Consider the following 22,811-nt stretch of genomic DNA (forward strand, 5'->3'; position numbering starts at 1 on the left):
AGATTGTACAGAAACCATTGTTGTCTTTTGAAATATTAATGTCAAATTGTGTGGAGCAATGTAGATTGAACTTGATGCAAATTCAGTTCTGATTTGTGCTTTCTCCCTGGGCAGTGACACCTGTGTTTATTCACACACCATACGACACCACAGCAGAAACTGGTCAGGATGTGGAAGTTCAATGCTCTGCACAAGGAGAACCTCACCCCATCATTACATGGACCAAGGTATGGATCAGGTCTTTTTCTGAAGATTATTAGGGTGAAGTTCCTGTCTTAATTTGAGCAAAGAAGTAAGTTATTCTTGGAATTACTTCTTCCCGAAAATCCAAAATCACACATTTCATCCCTATCTTCCTAACAAAGTACTTTCCATCTGCCACAAGCTCAGCTTCATAATGGGCAAGTCATAGTGGGCAGTCTTTGCTGGTTGGAGTCATACCTAGCACAAAGGAAGATTGTCGTGGTTGTTGGAGGTCAATCACCTCGGCCCCAGGACACCGCTGCAGGAGTTCCTCAGGGTAGTGACTTAGGTCCAACCATCTCAGCTGCTTCCTCAATGACCACCCTTTCAACATAGGGTCAGAAGTAGGGATGTTCACTGATGATTGCACAATGTTCAGCGCCATTCATGACTCTTCAGATACTGAAGCAGTTCAAGTCCGAATGCAGCAAGACCTGGACAATATCCAGGCTTGGCTGACAAGTGGCAAGTAACATTCATGCCCCACAAGTGCCAGGCAGTGACCACCTCCAACAAGAAAGAATCTAACCATCGCCCCTTGACATTCAAAGGCATTACCATTGCTGAATCCCCCACTATCAACATCCTGGGGGCTACCGTTAACCTGAAACTGAACTGGACTACCCATATAAATCCTGTGCCTACAAGAGCAGATCAGAGGCTAGGAGACCTGCTGCAATTAACTCGCCTCCTGAAAACCTGTCCACCATCTACAATGCATAAGTTAGGAGTGTGATGGAATACTCTCCACTTGCCTGACTGAGTGCAGCTCCAACACACTCAAGAAGCTTGATGCCATCCAGGGCAAAAGCAGCCCGCTTGATTGGTACCCCATCCACAAACATTAACTCTCTCCACCACTGATGCATCGTGGCAGCATTATGTACCATCTACAAGATACACTGCAGGAATTCACCAAACCTCCTTAGGAGCACCTTCCAAACCCACGACTGCTACCATCAGAAGAACAAGGGCAACAGGCGCATGGGAACACACCAACTGGAAGTTCCCTTCCAAGCCACACGCCATCCTGACTTGGAAATATATCACCGTTCCTTCACTGTCGCTGGGTCAAAATTCTGGAACTGCCTCCCTAACAGCACTTCAGGTGTACCTATACCAGATGGACTACAGTGATTCAAGAAGGTGGCTTGCCACCACCTTCTCAAGGGCAATTAGGCATGTGCAATAAATGCTGGCCTAGCCAGTTATGATTACATCCCATGAATGAATTTTTAAAAATCAGATGGATGGATCACATTATTTAGGCAGTCCACAACTGAAGAGGCACAACATTCTAAGTAGTAGAAATTCAGAGCAGCTGCCCACTGCTCCAATTGGGGTGGTGCTCTGGAAGCCCTTATTATTCCAAAAAGGACATTCAACATTGCCTATTTTTCTTTTCTCTCCAAGAACTATCCTTGGCCTGCAATGGCTTGGAAATGGAGGTAATCAATCCCTTCAGGGTTACCTTAACATTGGAACTTCGTCAGGCCTTCAGAAGACCTAGGGCAGAACCTATATCTGTTCTCGTAGGCACACAAACCGCTGAGCTTTAAGCTGTTCTTCTGAATGGAATTCATGGGTTCACCTGGGAGTACTATCAGACACCTTCCCTGCCCAAACTGTTGCTGGGACGTGGAGAAGGAAACTGGTATATTAATGATCTGTTCCCTTTCAGAATTTCTGACAGTGGACAAATGGAACCTAAACTTGGCAGATCTGGGTTTACACTAAATTTCTGCTACAAAAGCACCCTCACCCCTCCACAGTATACTTGTAGTGATTCACCCCAGATTATACCCTCCCCGTTGTAGAATTTCAGCCATTGTTTCCCTAAGAATTGCAAATATTAGAAGACAACTACATGGTTTTCAGAATACCAGAGCTGACTGGTGCCACCCTAATTCTCACCTTGAGCCCATGGGAAAACATTTAACAAAAAATAATGATGGAATCATGCCATGGGTTGAATTTATGTGGTTCAGCACCAATAAATGATGGGTTAGACATTAGTTTTTAAAATGAGAATAATCATTTGGTAGTACAGAACTTGAGTATTGCTGAAAAAAGGCATTTTGTCAAAGCTTTTCGTCTTGCCCTCATCAGAACAATCATAAGAATATCAATGTCAGGGGAAGCAACAACTTTATACTATATGAGAAGAGAGTGCTGATTGGTTGGCAAGTGGACTCTAATTGGTAAGAGGCATTACCATGGAGAATGCACCAGTTAAGCTGACACCATTAACTGGTGCATTCTCTATGGCAATGCCTCTATCAATTAGTGTCCACTTGCCAACCAATCAGCAGTCTCTCATACAGTATAAAGTTGTTGCTTTCCCTGACATTGGTATTCTTGGGAATGTCCTGCTGAGTGCAAGACAAAAAGCTTTGACAAAATGTCTTTTTTCAGCAATACTCAAAATGAGAAGTGATTCAGAAAGATGTAGTCACAGTGTCTATTTCCAGAGAAAGCAAAGAGCAGAAGTTCACAGGAGATGAAATAGGTTAAATATTTATGTTCCCAAAGCTGGTTTACTTTCAATCTCTCTTTATAAACAGGATGGTGTACAAATCACAGACAGTGGAAAGTTCTTTGTCACTCCAGAGGGAGCTCTGATTATTCGAGATGTTGGAGAAGCAGATCAGGGCCGATATGAATGCATTGCCCGTAATGCATTTGGCTTTATCTCCAGTAATATGTTGTTAACTGTCACTGGTATGTTATTGCAATTATCATATTTTAATCTGTTATAAACAGAGGTGTTGTTTCTCAGCAGTGCTGGTAGCACAGAATTGGTTACGGTTATATTGATTTCCGTATTTTTTGGTACAATGGAAAGAAACGTGTTTTAAAATGAGGCATAGAGAAGTGGAGGAGGATGGGGAGAGACAGTGAGCCATCGGGGATCTTCCTTACCTTGGCCAAATGTAGAACAGATACCACAGGTTAATATAGAAGTAGGCTCCAGGGATATAGAATACAAAGTTTTATGCTAACCTGAGAAAGTCCAAATACTGGGAGGACGAGATTCCATGGGCCAAATGGCCACTCCTCCTTGACTTTCCTGCATACTACTTGTGCAACAGACCATATACTGCATTGTCAAATGGTCACAAGGGCAGTTATGAATATAACTTTAATGTTAATGAGTCCTGACATCGTGGCCATCACTTTGGTACACTGTAACCTCTTCAGTCTGGAATGCTTGGGACCAAGGCACTTCTGGATGTCTAAACTTTCTGTTAGAATGCCTAACCACAAATGTGTGAACTAGATATAAATATGTACCTGAGACATAAAGCCGTGACAAGACATTACAAAGCAGTAATAAAATTGTTTCCATGTTTCCAAAGTACTGCACTCAAGCATTAGAAAACTCATTTATCAGTGAGTACTGAGCGAGCTCGGAATGTCTATGCCAATTTGGCACAGGCAGAGGTACGCAAGTGTAACACAGTGACTGCCTGAGTTCAGGAAATACTGGGAGGTCACCTGGGAAGGTGACTGGTGGCTTCAAACTTTGTTGTGGTTCTGCTCTTGTCTGCCTGTTGTACAAGCTCCTGTTGTAAATCTTCTATTGGCACAAATTATCAACCTATTTCAAGGCTGTGGGAGTTAAGTGGAGACCCATGCAAGCTGTAACTTCCTTACCCAAAGCCTGAAATGTCACAAACAGGATAATTAGTATCTCACCATTCTCTTGACACACCCTACAACATGTAACTGAAACACTTCATTGTATATGTTTACATATCCTACTGCCTGATGTAATAAATCCCAAGCAGGTAAACTCTTGCCTTATCTCTCCCTAGCAAAATAAGTAGCATTGACCAAAATTTATTGGGTTACAAATCACTGTTAATAATATTAGCCTAATATATTTGTACCTTCTGTTGTCGCTGTTTTAAAGAAGACCTTAATGTTTTTAAATTGATGGTTTGGTAAAGAGAAACCATTTCCTCTGATGAGAGAGTCCAGTGCAAAGGGACATAACCTTAAAATTGGAGCTAGGCTATTCAGGGGTTATGTCAGGAAGCATTTCATACAAAGTATAGTTGAAAATTGGGAATCTCTGCCTCCCAGAAACTGTTGATCTAATTGAATGGTGGAACAGCCTCAAAGTGCTGAATGGCCTACTCCTGTTCTTATGCTTTCTATGAAGTTGTTATTGTTAAAATAGTAGACAGAGGCATCTGATGCAAAAGCATTGTGTTTATTCAGAAAGGTTGGCAATTTAACTTCTGGCCTGTTATACACGCTCCCACTTGATTTATTATCATAGTCTTGGGTGCTTTGGCAGCTTTGCCTTTCAATTTCAAGGACTCCCTTGAATACTTTAACTGTCAGACTTCTAACTGCTCCACTAATTTCCGTGAATGTGGGCCCCAGAGCTGAAACATTGTACATGCTGCTAGATGGCTGGTGTGTGTAGCTATATAACATCTGTTGTGTAGCACTGCAGTTGATGCTGATGGCCATATTCCCTTTATAATGTCTTTTTATAAGAAAAGAAACTAAATAGAAATGTCTTTGTATGTATGTATCTTTAATGCTTTGGTTTTCAGCCCTAGAGGGTGGACGAACTGGCGATACCTTTGTTGAAGAGTCTCTCCAGGAAGCTATAAACAGCATTGACAGTGCAATTAATTCAACGCGAAGGGATTTGTTTGATAAGTAAGTATGCAATAATCTCTAAGTCTCTTTCCAACTCAGTCAAACACGTACATAAATTATTTCATGTGTGGAAAATGTACACATTATTCATGATTATAAATATACAGTTATGAGTATTAATGTTATACCTCAGCCATGTAAATTTCCCCAAATGTGTGATGGTTTTGACCCTTATTACATTTTTCCTTATGTTTGAGCCATGTGATGAACATATTAAAGTGACTGAGCACTGTCTTTGTTTATTCAGCTGTGAGCCACTTTCACATGAATTTAATTTAAACGCAACTCGACCGCTTAACTGTCTGTCTCGAAACCCCTGGAATCCTCTCAGTTTTATCCCTGAGCCTAAGTCCTTACATGAAGTCATGGCACTATATACTAATGGAAGATTTTGGGAAGGCAATGAAAAGTGTGCGTTCATCAACATTTTCACATCAATGCAGCAGTGGCAATGAAATAATGTTTTACAAGTGGATCTGGATAAATTTGTGCATTTCTCTAGAATGATAACCAGGCTAAGAGCTACATTATCAGGATACATTGCATAGACGAGGTCCATATTACCTTGAATAGATGATTAAAGGATAATCTAACTGAGGTGTTTAAGGTAATTAATAGAGTGATTAGGTAAATAGAGAGAAACCATTTCCTCTGATGGGAGAGTCCAGTGCAAAGGGACATAACCTTAAAATCGGAGCTAGGCTATTCAGGGGTGATGTCAGGAAGCACTACATACAAAGTATAGTGGAAAACTTGGAATCACTGCCTCCCAGGAACTGTTGATCTAAGTGGAACAGGCTCAAAGTGCTGAATGGCCTACTCCTGTTCTTATGCTTCCTATGAAGTTGATGTATTAAAAAGGTGTTGGATTCTCAACAGTCATTTTCTACAGGTTCAAAATTCATGTCCACAAGGCCAATAAACAACAATTAGAGACTTTGGTTTTTTAACGTTTTTGTATTGGGCTTGTTATCTGGCAACAAGTCTGACCTTGCTTAACCAGAATGACTCACTCAACAAATGCATAAATCTAAACTAAGTCCCTAATGATAGAGAACAGTTTCTTTGTTGGGTATTAAGCCAGGCGTACATTTGATTGAAGTCCCCTGCCATATGTACTTATAATACTAGTCTAATAGTCTACTTTAAATCATTGGAGGTCAAGATGTTTCTTTTATGAAAAAAATGTTAAAGAACTAAATTATATGGTTTGAAAATAATTATCTGGGGCATATTCTTAGTTGCCAAGTCATCGTAATTTCCCTACACTCCACCTTCCAGAGGTAGAAAACAGGTCTTTATAGAAGAGGAAGTAAGCCTACAATAATGATTGCCCTCAGACAGCAAACCCAACCAACAGAGCCACTGGTAGCCAGATCCCTTCTGCACTAAAGTTCCAAAGATCAAAAATAATTAAATTAATTCAATACCTAAATTGGCATCAATATCAGTTTAAGCAGCTCAAGGATCTTCAGTGTATCAATTTACTCCTCCTATAAGCAGTTAATGTTTTATCCCAGAAAGGCAGTTGGTGAAGGATGGTGGAGCCAATCTTCACACATTTTAATATCTATTTACAGAGTCACACCATACAAGTCAACCATCTAACCCAACAGCCATGGTTTTAGTCTCTGTCGATTAATTGGAGGCTCAAGTTAATGTCCACCACCTGCATACAATTAAACAAATTAATATACAGGTTGAGTATCCTTTATCCGTACATCCAAAAATCAAACCTTTTTTTTGAACAGACCCTGAAGTGAGTCAACATGAACCTCACTGACCTTTAGCATGGGAAGTCTGTGACCTGGGTCGACATGAGCTTCACCAACCAGACTCAACATTTAGCATGAGAAGCCCAGTTGTTTGCCTGCACTGTTTTTTTTTGTGGTTATTTAGTGCTTTAATTCCACTGTGAACATGTCAAAAAGTCCATCAGATACTTTTATGGGTAACGGTGAGAAAAGGAAAAGGAAGCATAGTTCGTTATCAATTGCTAAGAAAATGGAGATTTTGCAGAAACTTGGCCGCAGTAAATATGTAAGTTAACTGCTTGAGAAGAATGGCGTGGGTGTCGCCACCATGTACGATTTAAAGAAGCTGAAAAACAAAGTGTTGAAATTTTATTTCAACCTAGTATTTGTAGACTATAGCTAGCCTAGACTTAGGCTATTGTAATATAAGTAGGCCTAGGCTTACCATCCATATGGTAGGCATATCACATCCGAAAACCAAAAATATCCAAATATCGAAACACAATCAGCCCCAACAGTTTTGGATAAAGGATACTCAACCTGTACGACTAACACATTCCCTTCTCACTCTTTAAATAAAAATTAAAGTAAATATGCACAGCCAAATTTTAAAGCTAGTTAAATAAAAAAACATTCATATTCTGTATAAAGTATCACATTTTGAGATGCCCCTTCTTCTAGGACCCCTAAGAATTTCCTCATGCACACATTTTTCAATGCAATGAGACAGTTTATGACTTGCATCAACCCATTTAATTTAGAGGTTTCCTTTCTCTCTGGCATTTCTTTCAAACCAGCAGTGTCAATCTGTAACTCTTTCTCACTCACTTTTCATAGTGCACATTATTCCGCACAGAATGATCATCTGCATAATGTTTAATTGGTATACTATCTTTAGTATACCCTTGTATAGAATCTCACCTAAAATATTTGATAAATAGAATCCAATACCCACTGTCTCCAGAGGGGCCAGTGCTTCAGCAGCAGAAGTACAACCCTTTTTAGTTTCTTAGCTCCCCAAGCTAAAGAAAAATATTTTTCACCCTCACCCATCAAAATGTTATGAAACCAATTGCATCGGAATACCCATCAGAGTGATTAGCATGTGAAGCTTCACTAAGGTGACAAAATTCATGGCAAGGATTTCCCGGTCAGTGAGCAGGGGGTGGGGTCCGCTTGCCGACACGTAAAATGACACAGGATGATGTCGGGCGCAACTCCCAATGTTACCCCACCTCATTTCAATTTTCCGGTCAGCGGGGGCTCAGCCGAATCAGCTGTGCGCCCCCCCTCCCAACCTGTCAATGGCCTATTGAGGCCAATGACAAAGTACTTAACATTATTAATGGACCTGCTCGTCCAATCTTAGGGTTGGCGAGCAGGCCGGGAGCCCTGGCTGGCTTCAGAAAAAGCTTGAAACCTCATCCACGGGCGGGATGAGGTTTCATCTGGGTTTTTTAGTTTTTAATAAAAGTGTAACTAAAAGTGATGGACATGTCCCAACTCATGTGACAGTGTCTCATGAGGGGACATGTCAGGGATTTTTTTTTTTCTCTTTTTAACATATTTTAATGTGGAGCCAATCTCCCTGAGGCAGCACTTAGCCTCAGGTGGATGAGTGCGCACTCTGGGCTCAGGGAATCCCCACCCGGGAATCCCCGCCCCCCCACAGAGAGTGCATAGCGCTTAATTGCCCTGCCCATGTAAAATGGCGGCGTGCCCCCCGATTGGGGGCATGCCTCCAGCCTGCTACTGAACCTCCCGCCCAAAGGGGGGAAAGTTTTGCCCCGTGTTCTTTGGTTAACTTAAGGTTGGTGACGTACGCATGCATTCTCCAGATTTTATGTTTTAAATGTTTTATTTACCTTTAAAATATTGTCTACTACTGAACTCCTACACAGCAAAACAGGCCCCAGTTCCAGAAGGCCGGTAAACAACAATACAAACATTAAGGGCTGAATTTTCTGGCTGGCGGGGGGGCGGAGTGGGAGTGGGCACGGGTGTGCGCGGATCCAATCGCCGTCCATGATCGGGTCCACACCACTATTTTACGCAGGTGGCATAAAATTAAGGCCCGCCCAGCGTGAATCGCAGCTCCTGAGGATAGCGAGAGCGAGCGGGCGGCAGCGGGACTGCAATGACCACTGGGTCCAATGGCAACCTGCTGGCCTGTTTTAAAAAATTGCTGCAGCCTTTCAAAGGCTGCGAATCATGGCCAGTGGAAGGGTTCCCCAGAGCGCTGTTGCTGAGCAGGCCAGGCACGAGGGTAAAGCAGGGGGCCACTGTGCCCCTTGTTTTTCCAATGATTGCCTTGCTGCCATCCTCAAGGACCTCCACCCCAGCATGGTTGGTCATGTGGTGGGGCCTCCTTCTCCTGTCCTGGGATACCAGGACCTCCCGATATTTAACGGCCAGCTCCCCGCACACCAACAGGAAAATTCTGCCCTAAGAAAGCAAATTATCTGTGTTGGGTTTGTTATCTAGCAACAAACTTTGCCTTACTCAACCAGAAACTATTCACTCAACTAATGCTTAGATCAAAACTGTTGAGTCCCTCATGATGGAGAACAGTTTCTTTGTTGGGTATATTAAGTGTCCATGCGTATTGATTCAAGTCCCCTGCCATATGCTCTTGCATTCAAGTCTAATCGTCTATTGTTAAATCTCAGTGAGTCAAGATGTTTCTTGTAAAAAAAAGTCTGAATGCTGAACTAGTTCAACTGACCAATCAAGATTTGCAATTGCATTGTTTCTTCTGTAAAAGTAATCTTTTCTTTTTGTGATAACCTAACATGATTATTTGGTGTGGCAGTAACATTCTCTAAATGAGATTGTTGATTTAAAATTATTCTAGGCCTACTTTGCTTAACATCTATATCAATAAATCCCAAATCTCCATAAGCCTGATTCCCAGTTTCAAATTCTATCCTAATCTTATTAATCATGCATTTCTCAAATTTCACCGTACCACCCACAAGAAATCATCAACAAACATCATGAAGATGCCTGAAAAGCTTCCTCTATGATAGCAATGGAATATTGTGGGAATTGCTTTTAGTTGAGCAAAACAATTCTCATCAAAAATTACCGCACCCAGGAAGCATCATTCAGGCCTGAGATACGTTTGTTTAGTTTCCATAGCTCTACTTATACATCTGGTGCCTCTTTGGTCGGTTTCAGAAACATGTCTCTCTGAAAAGTATCTCCGTACAGAAATGTGGCTTTTATGTTGATTGATGTACAATGAGTATGGGGCCAAAAGACCTAAAAAGATTTTCAAGATTACTTTTCCACCTGTGAGAAAGTCTACTCAAATGTCTGTATCAACTTGTTACTGTTCAAAACCCTTATAGCTAGTACCCTTGTTTTAACTGTGCAAGTCCCTTCTGCAAGGACTTTTTCAGTACAAATCCACCTATGTTACAAAACTGGTTTCCCCTTATTTGGTACACCAAAATAAACTCCAAACTCTCTAATTTCTTCTGTTTTGCCTCTTTTTAGTTTAGCCTCCAGTTTATTGCCAGCCACCAAAACATCACAATCACAAGAACTTCTGCTTACGGTTCAGTTCCGAGACTGTTATGTGCCCTTTATTTCATTTTGTAATGTATTTAAGCTTCTTGTTCTTTTATGTTGTTGGGACTACTACTGCAAGATTACACTCTTGCACTACCCAAAGGGCCTTTCTTACTCTCCACTCTTTCACCATATTCTGCCAATCCATGTACCTCACTTCTTGGCCATCAGCCTGAACATTCAACCAATATTTAAATTTGCTAGTAGCACGTTCCATAGTTGTCACATCCCCCATTCACTAGACCAGTGTTGATCAACACACTCACCACATGTAGCAAATCGGCCACAGATAAGTGGCGAATTGATGCTCATCAGTTTTACAGCCACACAATACTGACTTGTGTTAAAGTTCTGACTATGGGCCACTATTTGTCTTCCGTCCTTAACTGAGCTAGGAAGAATCAACCACGTTGCTGTTAGACAGGAGTCATGTATCAGTCGGACCGCGACTATGTTTATCAGGATATAGTTTAGTTGTCGGGTTTCTAATGACTTGGAAGCAGAAGGACCACTTGCTCAAAAGTAACAAGAAAAATACTCAGCCGCATGTGACTTTCTCTGTTCCTGTTCTCTCTGGTTGCCTCTCAATGATACGTTTAGGTCTGCGGGGCTGCTTTGTGAAGCATTTTGTAAGCAGGGCTGGCCTTCAGAATGACAACAGTCTGATTGTTCTCGAAATTTTCTTGCAGAATCTAGTGAAACAGAACGCTAACTGAAGAGGTTGGTATTGTTTAGCTGGTCATTAGCAGTTTTCACAAAACAGGTGGCATACATGAGCAAAGCACAGTGCTGCATGACTGACTGCCAGTAAGGGTTGAAATGCATAATATTGGCAAGCTGAGACAGAACAGCAACATCCAAATGTGTTGAACCTTCATCTGAAAAGATCTGTTGAAACGAGTGCTAGAAAGGAATAGGATGCTATTGGAGTAAAAGGAGAGATTACAGGAGGCTGGCCACGAGCCAAAGGTCAATTAAATGTGTTCAGAAATGGCAGGTGACAGAGTGTAAACAAGGCAAGAGTTGGAGCGCAGAAACAAATACTTAGGGCTGAATTTTATGCTAATTGGGCATGCGCGCACCGACCCACTCGGGTGTGAAATCGCGCAAGATGATGTCGGGCGAGCATCCAGACGTCATCCCATGCTCACGCGTTATTTCAGTCGGCGGGTGCACACAAAAGTCGGAAGCACACCCACTGACAATTAAAGGGCAATTAAGCCCATTAACAGCGCAATTGTCTGTCATTGTACGTAGCCCGTCCAACCTTATAGTAGGCGGACGGGCGAATCGGCCAGGCGACTTTACATTTTTCAGCAGACCTCATCCAAAGGTGGGATGAGGTTTCCATTATTAAGTAAAATAAAAATAGAAATCTGTGGACAGCGTTTTTATAATCTGTATGTTCAGGTGCCTGATTCTGATGCTTGGACATTTCTTTCCTGATTTTAAAAAGTTTATTTCCTGGGTTTCAGGCCTTCAGCTCCCTAAGGCAGCTCTCTGCCTTCAGGGAGCTTTCTGTCAGCGGTCACCCATGCCCGTGTCGACGTTATTGCCCGCCCTCCTCCCACTTCCCCCCGGGCAGTGCTGTGCTTTTCAGCGCCGCTTCATGCTGGCTGGCTGGCTGTTGATTGGCCAGCCAGAGCGAAATCACGGTCGGCGGTCTGTTTTCCAACTGCTCCCGTGTCCACTGAGCTAAAAGTTCAGGCTTTAGAAATTTGTTGATTCATTTCCCTTGCCAAGTGTCCTAATTTATCAGTTCTGATAAAACCGAGACAGTTTATTCTTGATTTTTAAAAAATTAACTGGAGTATTCAGCAGAACCAGAACACTTCTGTTAACAGATCATCACCATGGCTAGTGGGTAAATTGCTGTGAGAATTTGTGCTAAGTGTGCATTCTGGCTGAGTGGGCCAGAAAATTACTTGGCATGATTGCATTCAAGATAGAGACCAAACCCACTTATTGAAATTGGGATATGCTGCAGCCACATATATTGTGGGAAGGATCCTCCTCACCAAGTGGGCAAAGTGAAATGCACCTGCCTGCAGCTAGTTCCAAGAATTACACTCATGGGAGGGAGTTTGGGGGTAAAGTGGGGCAGTGGTGGTGGTGACCTCCTCTTCAGTGGGCAGACTCTGTAAATTCTGAGGTGTCATCCTCTGAGATTACAAGACCAGTCATCATCCCAGCAATATTGCAAAGTGCCATCCAGAATGGCTGGATGCAGGGCTGTGACCAGTGTGTGTACCAGGGTATACTTCTGGCCACTACCCCTCCAACAGTCAGATATGGAGGGTTGGAATTTGTGGAGCCTGTGTGAGGTAAGGCATGTGTTATAAATGACCTAGGACTAATCGAACCATCTGGTAGTTGGTTCCCTCCAAAGTTTCTGTCAGGGTAGCTGGGATTCGAGGTCTTGGGCTGAAACAACATTATCTATTCTCAAACTTTATATGCCTATTTGTTAGTGGTAGTGCGGACGATCTGTCTGCATACTTTGAACTGGTATATAAGAATGCATCAACGGCTTTCTAGTTTTGTTACAAATAACTTTCCAACATTCCAGTAGCCAAACATTTCAGAATTTGAGTTCTACCTTGTATTTGACAGGCGTCCACGTACCCCAAATGACCTACTGGCCCTATTCCGTTACCCACGTGACCCCTACACTGTGGAAGCAGCAAGAGCGGGTGAAATCTTTGAGAGAACACTACAATTGATTCAGGAGCATGTACAGCAAGGCCTAACTGTGAACCTCAATAACACAAGTATGTGACAACAGCCTTCATATAAAACAAAGTTGTGATGGTGGCAGTGTCTGTGCATTAGTTTGTTATTTGCATCATAACTTGAATACTATTACATGATGCGTCGTATCTGATATGCAGCAGTGTTTTTGGAGTTTTACCAAAACTGAGTTACAATAACAATAGTATGAAAACTTTTTTATTGTACTGTCATTTTCCAGGAAGCTTAGAAATCTTGCTGCAGGCAGTAGAAAGGAAAATTTAAAATAAAAACAATGTTGGAAATACACAAGAGGATTGTCGTTACCTGCATAGGGAAAAGGTCATATTTTCAGATCATCAGTTGTAACTTGAAGCCAAGTAACACCCTTAATAGGACTAAATAAAATGAAGAGGGGAAGGGAACAGAACATGTATAAGTCAAGGGGCAAACATGTTGGCAACCTATCACTGAGCAGTGTTAATAGGTTGAATGGCTGCAAAAATGTTATTAGAAAAATTTGGAAGGGGTTTAAAAACATGGCAATTGATATTTGCAAAGAACATCTCAATATGGCAATGAGAAGGCATCAAAAGAACAAAAAGGCATGATGGTTGTTAAATAAGACAGCAAAAAGCCACAGAAAAGATGCAAATGAAAAAATCTAAAATTGAACATGCCTGATTTTGAATACAACAGAGAAAAGAAAGGTTTTAGAAATAGGAAAAAGATAGTAGATCCAACAAGCTCTTCCACTTCTTGCTGTTTCACCATACGTTTTTGTTTCCTTCCTATCTAATTATCTTTTTATGCGGATTATATTATCCATTTTGAAAGCCTTCCCAATCAGTTTATTCTATAACTTAATTACCCTTTGGATTAAAGTCTGCCTTCTCATATATATATTTTTTTATTCATTCACGGGATGTGGGCTTCACTGGCTGGGCCAGTGTTTATTGCTTATCCCTAGTTGGCCTTGAGAAGGTAGTGGTGAGCTGCCTTCTTGAGCTGCTTCAGTCCATGTGGTGCAGGTACACCCACAGTGCTGTTAGGATGGGAGTTCCAGGATTTTGACCCAGCAACAATGAAGGAATGGTGATATATTTCCAAGTCAGGATGGTGAGTGACTTGGAGAGGAACTTCCTGGTGGTGGTGTTCCCATCTATCTGCTGCCCTTGTCCTTCTAGATGGTAGTGGTCATGGGTTTAGAAGGTGCTGTCAAAGGAGCCTTTTGCAACAGTGAGCAATTTGTCTGGATCAGCTATACCAAATTCCTTTATAATGATGATAATTCAAGGTTACTTTAGTGCTTGATTCATTTCAAATAAAATAAGCCCAACCTCCATGTTAATGGTTCAAATCATCTTTTGCTCATCTCTGTACCTTCCAAAAGGCAGTAGTAGTCTTCCTATGATTTGGTGACCAGGACTGCACTCATTATTCCACCTGACCATTGCTCTTATGCAGCAACAATACAAGCTCTTCTTTTTACCCACCCTGCTTGCCTCTGTTTTATTTTGACTAATCTAAGCTCTGTGTTGACAGTTTCGTGGATTTAACCACTGTTATTCCTATATATCTTTCCTGATCTGTCCACTTTACTACTGTTCTGTTTAGCATACAGCCTCCTCTTTTGAATTAAAAGCAGAAAATTCTGGAAAAACTCAGCAGGCCCTGCAGTGTCTGTGGAGAGAGAAACAGAGTTAACGGTTTAAGTCCAATATGACTTTTTCGAAACCGAATATTAACTCTTTCTCTCTTTGCAGATGCTGCCAGACCTGCTGAGTTTTCCAGCACTTTTTTGTTTTTATTTCCGATCTCCAGAATGTACAGTATTTTGCTTTTATTTTAGGCCTTCCTTTGACTTCTTGCTTTCATATTAATTATTTCATATTGAACTGCCTTTGCCATCTGTTGGCTCCCAGGCCTTTGTTAAATGATACTAATATTTCACTCAGATAAATTAAGATGAAAAAGACATTTTGACCCATCTTAATGCATCCATTTAGGAAGAAAACACTTAGCCAATTCAGAGCATCTTGAATGGATCAAGCCTTTAACAGCCCCATTCCACAATCTAGAAGACTTTTCTGGACTCTTCCTGGCTTTTTTCCTAAATTGATGTCTTACAGTTTTAACATTTGCTTTTGTATTCTGTCTCAGTTTACCTTGAAGTAGTGAGCTCATCTATACTAATTATTGCTTTGCGTGCACCCTTATAAACCCTTTCAGCTGCCTTTTTTCAGGATGGAAGAGCCCCAGTTTTGCCAGTTTTTCTATGTCTCTTAATCCCCTGATGCTCAGATCGATCCTGATAATATAAAGTAAAAAGAATAGTGGTCCCAAAATCAATTCCTGGGCATCCTTTATTCTGTGCTATTACAACACTGCGCTCATCTGCCAGACCACGCTCCCTTCCCCACCGTTACCTTCAACCCCTCCAGTGAATAAACCTGTTGAACTCAATAATCTTTTGAGATCAGGAAATTTATTTTCCTTAAAGTTTCCCAGTATTATCTCTCCACCCTGCAAATTAGAAGATGTTCAGAATGATAAATAAATCACAAAATCTTTACAGCGCAGAAGGAGGCCATTCAGCCCATCGAGTCTGCACCAGCTCTCTAAAAGAACATTCTACCATTCCCATTCCCCTGCCTTATCCCCGTAACCTTGCACATTCTTTCTTTTCAGATAGCCATCCAATTCCTTTTTGAATACCTCGATTAAATGTCCCTCCACCTCTCAGGAAGTTCATTCCAGACTCCAACCATCCTCTGGGTGAAAAAACTTTTCCTCACGTCACTTTTCCTCTTTTTTCCCATTATTTTGAATCTGTGCCCTCTAGTTCTTGATGCTCCCTTGAGTGGGAACGGTTTCTCACTATTTACCCTGTCCATTCCCCTCAGGATCTTGAATATCTCTATTAAGTCTCCTCTCAGCCTTCTTTTCTCCAAGGAAAGCAGTCCCAACCTCTCCAATCTATCCTCGTAGCTACAGTTCTTCATCCCAGGAATCATTCTTGTGAATCTCCTCTGTACACTCTCCAGTGCCTTCACATCCTTCCTCAAGTATGGCATGCAGAGTTGGATGCAGTACTCCAGATGAGGCCTAAATAATGTCTCATACAATTTCAATATGACCTCCTTACTCTTGTACTCAATGCCCCTATTAATAATGCCTAAAATACTATATGCGTCATTTACTGCTTTTTCAACATGCCCTGCCATCTTCAATGACTTAGGTAATATACACCTGAAGTCCTTCTCTTCCTGCACCGCCTTTAGAATTTATCCCTTTATTTTATACTGTCTCTCCATATTCTTCCTACCAAAATGAATCACTTTCACACTTTTCTGCACCAAACTTGCCACTTGTAAATGTATGTTGTATAGGGCCTATAGATAATGTATGAGTTATGTGCTGAATTAGCTTATCTCTTTTCATCTTTGTGTTTGCACAGGGTAACTGCACATCAGATATTGATACATCGGTTTAACGAATATCCACATAAATGGATAAGGCAATGCCCTTATACAACTGTCCTCATACAACTTTGTTTTAACAGTTGCTTATAGCAACAATTGTGATGTTTATCTATCTGATATATAACGGTGCAGAAGATTGGCCCAAGCAAACAGAACTACTTCTTCTGACTTTGGTATGCTGGTGAATCACCACTCCAGCATACAAAAACTGACTCAAAATCCTGCAGCATCTGAGTTTACATTTGTTCTCCAGAAAATGTACTTCAAAACTAACAAAAGAACAAACAATATACAAAACACAATCAGCCTGACTCCTGTGAAAAATAAAGAAGCAGTAGAAGCTTAAGTGATAGAATCATGGGAGTGTTATGATACCTCCTATCATGGCCAGGGTCGTTAGGATGGTGGGATTTCCCTTCCTGCCATCCAAGAAGTCGGTGGAGAACACATCTCCGCTGATACTGTCTGCCCCACAGCATTTAATACTCCAACAAGTGTTAATTGGCTGGAGGTGGGACTTCTGCCTCTCACTCAGGAGGAAACCCCACCTCAGAGAGCTGTTGGACAATCTGGTTGGCTGACAGCTCTCCAGTCCAAGCTTCCGTGAACATCACTGGGACTGCAAGCAGTCCCCGGAGTCTGAGTCCTGGGATTCCAGAACCAGGTAAGTTTTGGATGGTTAAGGGTGGGGAGGGTAGGTGCTGCCCGTGGGGGTGGACAGAGGGGATGTTGGAGGAGAGGCCGGGTGGGAGGCAATTCCTGCAGGGACTGAACCTTAATGGTGGGAGGGGTGGGAGGACACTGCTGATGGAGGCGTTTCCCCCCCCCCATCTTCCTGCCCAAGGCCTGAACCCAGTTTATTGTCGGACTACCTCCCCACCCTAAAGCTCCTCCTGCTTGCCTCAAAATATAAGCTGGGCAGGAAATGGTCCTTAAATGATCAATAATGGATCACTGAAGGATCTCAATTGAAGCAAGGCCGGCTGCCCCCGCCCGTCCAAGCATAAAATTGTGGAGAGTTCGGGGTGAATGGGAACCTGGTGGGAAGGCAACCTGAGGAATGTTACTCTCACCTCCTGCCTACAAACTACCGGTGAGAGAATGTAAAATTCTGCCCCATGTTGTGAGAGAATTTCATGTACCTGGAATCATTTAAAACACTGTCTGTGCTAAGTTATTATATATGGTTCTGATTTTGTTTTATTTGACACTTCATTTTTAGGTTATCGCTATAATGATCTGGTTTCTCCAAGATACCTTAACATGATTGCTAATATTTCGGGATGTACTACTCACAGACGTTCCCCTGACTGTATAGACATTTGTTTTCACCAAAAGTATAGAACACATGATGGCACTTGTAATAACCTGCAGCATCCAATGTGGGGAGCATCGCTTACTGCTTTTGAAAGACTTCTGAAGCCCGTGTATGAAAATGGATTTAACCTTCCAAGGGGTTCCAATCTGAACCAGGAGGACAGTAGGCACCCTCTACCATTGCCTCGTCTGGTTTCCACAACAGTGGTCGGCACTGAAACCATCACTCCTGATGACCAATATACACACCTACTAATGCAGTGGGGCCAATTTCTAGATCATGATTTGGATTTAACAGTGGCTGCACTGAGTATGTCTCGGTTTTCTGACGGAGAGCCATGCAACAAGTTCTGCACCAATGATCCTCCATGTTTTCCGATTTTGATCCCAGATGATGATCCTCGTGTGAGGAATGGCCGATGTATGTTCTTTGTGCGCTCTAGCCCTGTTTGTGGCAGTGGAATGACCTCCTTGTTAATGAACTCTGTGTACCCAAGAGAACAGATTAATCACTTGACATCCTACATTGATGCATCTAATGTTTACGGAAGTACAGAGCATGAGGCCCGTGAGTTGAGGGATCTAACCAATCAACGTGGTCTATTAAAGGCCGGTCAGGTTGTGCCTAAATCTGGCAAACATTTGTTGCCTTTTGCAACAGGCCCACCAACCGAGTGTATGAGGGATACAAATGAGAGCCCTATTCCATGCTTCCTTGCAGGTGATCACAGATCCAATGAGCATATTGCATTGACAGCAGTACACACACTGTGGTTCCGTGAACACAACCGAATTGCAACAGAGCTACTGAAACTCAGTCCACATTGGGATGGCGATACCATCTATCACGAAGCACGCAAAATTGTTGCCGCTCAAATGCAGCATATCACATATTCACATTGGTTATCCAAAATCCTAGGAGATGTTGGTATGAAAATACTAGGTGACTACAAGGGCTACAATCCAAATATCAATGCAGGTATTGTCAATGCTTTTGCCACAGCAGCTTTTCGCTTTGGTCACACACTCATCAATCCAATTCTGTATCGACTGAATGAATCCTTCCAGCCAATTCCTGAAGGCCATCTTCCATTGCATAAGGCCTTCTTCTCGCCATTCAGACTTATTCAGGAGGGTGGCATCGACCCACTTCTTCGTGGCCTTTTTGCTGTCCCTGGAAAAATGAGAGTTCCAACTGAACTTTTGAACCTGGAGCTCACGGAAAAGTTGTTTTCCATGGTGCATGCTGTTTCCCTTGATTTAGCAGCAATGAATATCCAGCGTGGACGTGATCATGGAATACCTCCATACAATGACTACAGGGTTTTCTGTAACCTCACATCTGCTCACGACTTTGAAGATTTGAAAAATGAGATCAAGAATCCAGAGATTCGAAAAAAACTAGAAAGGTAAGCAGACAATAAAATATAATTACACTTCTTCCAGCATAAGTTGTGGGGCTGGTTCCTAATTCTACTTAAATAAACAAAAAAGTTAACTTGGCTTTCCCTTCAGGCACTTTCAATAGCACTAAGGTTGGATATAGCATTACTCTACGTGGGTCAGATATAATTTCTATATTAATACCCAAACTAAATTTCTCACATGAGTATCTTTCCATTTCCCATCTGGGTTATCTTTCATTGCGCCACTGAGTGGAATTAATCAACTGGAGAAAATTATTTGCAGTTTTCTACTACTGATCGATGTTGACCAAGAATCGGCGCTTCACTGCACACCTGTTTCACTTTGGACAATGGAGTCTCCCATCTCTGTGAATTCACAAATAAGTACAACAGTGAAAGACCCATTGTCAGAGGATGCTGCATTCATCTGTCGCTTTCAGTTAAAGCTCCCAAACTAACCAATTTTAAAAGTAACAGACATATGAAAATGATGGCTAGGAAAAGACCAGGTGATCCACTGATCTTCATCGTGCTGGCCCTCCCAGACCCACAAGCCTCCAGTACCCTGAGAATGGCAAAAGCTGCAAATCAAGTTTTAATCATGTTGAACTTGTATCCAAGGATAGATTTATGGCCAGATTAAGCAGGGAGTGATTATAGAGACCTTTTTTTTTAAGAGTGTTTACAGGTTTGGCAATTATTGAGAAAGAATTTTTTTCTATCTGCCTCTTTAAAGACAAATTCTATTTTCTCCATAACCAGATTTCTCTGTAAGTCTGTCTGCATCTATAAAGAGAAAAGACAGGTTGTTGTTTAATGTATAGATGATTATTCAGAGCTGAGACTGATCACACATTCACATTATGGGGTTCATTTTCATTTGATTTGCCTAGTGTTAATGGAATGGTTAAAGCCTCAAAAGGGTTTTATCTAATTATCATTATTTAATTAACCCTGTGATGTAAATAGGAACAATTGCCATTTTAGTTTGGAACTAGTTAGAATTTTGCTGAAAAGAGAGATGTGTTGCGGAAGCTCAGCTAAGCTTGAAACTTTGATGAAGAGTCATCGACCTGAAATGTTAACTCTGTTTCTCTCCACAGATTTTGCCAGACCTGCTGAGTATTTCCAGCATTTTCTATTTTTATTTCAGATTTTCAACATCTGCAGTATTCTAGTTTTTGAAATTCATTAAGGTGTGATGTTAAGGGATGAATCTAAAGCCTTTTGCTGATCATTTGGGGCCAGAAGGGATGTGAAAACATGGCAAGATTAGAGGAACAATTGATTCTGTTGTGAAAATAATACTTTCCATTAAAATACCTGGATTCTTATAACAGAATAAATATAAAATGAAATCTTCGATGTAGAATGAACAGCCACACAACTTGCATTTATAAAGTAGAAGCAAAATAATGTGGATGCTGGAAATCTGAAATAAAAACAGAAAATGCTGGAAAATCTCAGCAAGTCTGGCAGCATCTGTGGAGAGAGGAAAAAAGGTTAACATTTCAAGACCAATATGACTCTTCTTCATATTTCCTCCTATTTCCTGCATTTTCTGTTTTTATTGTATTTATAAACACCTGCAGCAATAATTTAGAGTGAATACAGACACGACTCAATCATAGAAATTTAGATGATGTGACTGGAGGCATTATTGAATAGATAGTTTGGGAAGATGGGGAGTAGGGTAATGTTACGATCCCAGCTGATGTTAATACTGAACAAGTCAGATCCCAGAATGAAACCTGGCTTGATAAATCTGAACATGTTTTTTGGAAACCGTGCAGGTCAGTTACTGAACATATTCACAAGAGTCTGCCAGTATACTTTTAACACAAAGAATTAAACATTTATTAAACAAGAAAAATGAACTATATTGCACTAGACAAAAGGGAAAGGAAGGTTTCAGTACAAACACCCGAAAATGATTCAAACTCACAGCACTTCTTTTATCTCAGCAAAACCCTTACAGACACACAACCCCAGTGAAGATTTACCATTATTTCAACACCACAGCTTCTTTTTTTGGGCCTGCACAGTTGCAAATGTTTTACTTCCAGCAGATTTCTGAGCATTCATTAGATGCTTTTTCCTCAGCTGGTGCATCTTCCTGAGACACCCCAAAAAAATCCACAATCTAAGCTCCCTATTACTTTAACTTCAAAGCACGAGTTCCCCAAACTTAATTCCCCAGCAGTCTTGCAGGATTTCTTACTAGAGAGCTTAGAGCTTCTGCCTTCACTCTCTGGTGGACACACACTGACTAACAAACTCTTCTGTATTTCCCTGCGTCTTCGTGTGTCCCTGGACCCCTGTCGCTAGGCAGCAGCACAGTTTTTTCTACTTTATGGTTTTTCCTCTAAATTCATTAAACTACTAATCCCTCTATAACCTAGCTCTTCACTTCAAGGATTTTAAAACCTCATTAAAAATGCATTTATACAAAACAGGGTCACCAGACTTCCCAGCACCCAGCTCACAAAAAAACTCTAAATGAAACTAGAACCATGTTTCACCTCTCTTAACACACAAATACAAATATAAATTATACTTAACATTATACATTGTTCCTAACAGTAACAACAATACAGGTTTGAGAGAGATTTCCATAGTGAGGGTGGAATGGAGAGGACAAAAGATGCGAAGGTGGAGATGGTTGTCAGATAAGGTCTAGCACTTGGATGTAGAGGCTGGATGAGGGTGAGGCAATTGGTGGAATTTGTAATTGAGGCTAAGGATTTTGATTTCAGTACTTGGGATTGGGGAAAATGAGGGTGATGAGAAGCACCTTGGAATGCAGGTAATGGAATTTTGGATGGGTTGGAGTATAATTGAGTAGATCTTTGGAAGGCTGACACCAAGAATATTGGAGAAGTTGATCTGGGCAGTGACAAAGTGTCGATGACAATTTCAGGAGTGGTGACATGAAGTAAGCCCAGATGTGTGAGCACTTTCACAATGGTCGAATTAGGCAGTCTTTTTGCTAGAAAGAATATGGAGCTTGAAACTCAACTCTAGGTGAGACAGGAAAAGGGCAAGATAGACTAAAGCTTTGTACTGCACTGCCTTTAATCAATGATAACAAAGTAAGACATGTTTGATAAATAATGGCCCATTTCTTCTGAGGAAGGGCAATTATTGTAGGATTGCTGCTGTGTTCAAACGTTCTCCTGCATTAATGCTGCTTCGCATTTCTTGCCGGGTCTTCTGAGTCTGGCTTTACCAGAAATGGGAAGTGCAGCACCCCTTAGAGAGCTCCATTGCAGCAAAGTAGAGCTGGTGGAAAGACAGGACATGCCCACTTTTTAAGTTTAAAGGTCCAGTGTGAATGTTAGTGAATGGGATGAATGTTAGTGAATGGGTGACTGGATGAATGAAAGAATGAATTGGTAGGTTGGTAGGGTAGATGAGGTGGATGAGGAGGCAGGTGGGGGAGGGGGCAGGGTGGCAAGGGGTTGAGATGGGTAGGTGGGTTGGGGGCTAGTCAGGTCGGGTAGTCAGTTGTTGGGAGGATTGTGTGGTTGGAAGGGGTAGTTGGATCTGGCTGGGGGGTAGTCGGTGGTGTTGCTGGGGGAAAGTGGTAAGTGTGGGATAGTCAGGTGGTTGGGGGGGTT

At 41.6% G+C, this 22,811-nt stretch overlaps 1 protein-coding gene across 1 annotated transcript in view; it reads left to right on the forward strand.

The window, feature by feature from the left end:
* LOC121286885 (peroxidasin homolog) overlaps positions 1 to 22,811 on the forward strand; it is a 231,380-nt gene that overhangs the window by 186,464 nt on the left and 22,105 nt on the right. Inside the window, exons 13-17 of the mRNA XM_041204103.1 lie at positions 115 to 227; positions 2,808 to 2,964; positions 4,815 to 4,923; positions 12,867 to 13,024; positions 17,691 to 19,194. Coding sequence (XP_041060037.1) covers positions 115 to 227; positions 2,808 to 2,964; positions 4,815 to 4,923; positions 12,867 to 13,024; positions 17,691 to 19,194 — 2,041 coding nt within the window. The remainder of the gene's footprint in view (positions 1 to 114; positions 228 to 2,807; positions 2,965 to 4,814; positions 4,924 to 12,866; positions 13,025 to 17,690; positions 19,195 to 22,811) is intronic.

The sequence above is a fragment of the Carcharodon carcharias genome, chromosome 14, assembly GCF_017639515.1.
Source record: "Carcharodon carcharias isolate sCarCar2 chromosome 14, sCarCar2.pri, whole genome shotgun sequence".
NCBI lineage: Eukaryota > Metazoa > Chordata > Chondrichthyes > Lamniformes > Lamnidae > Carcharodon > Carcharodon carcharias.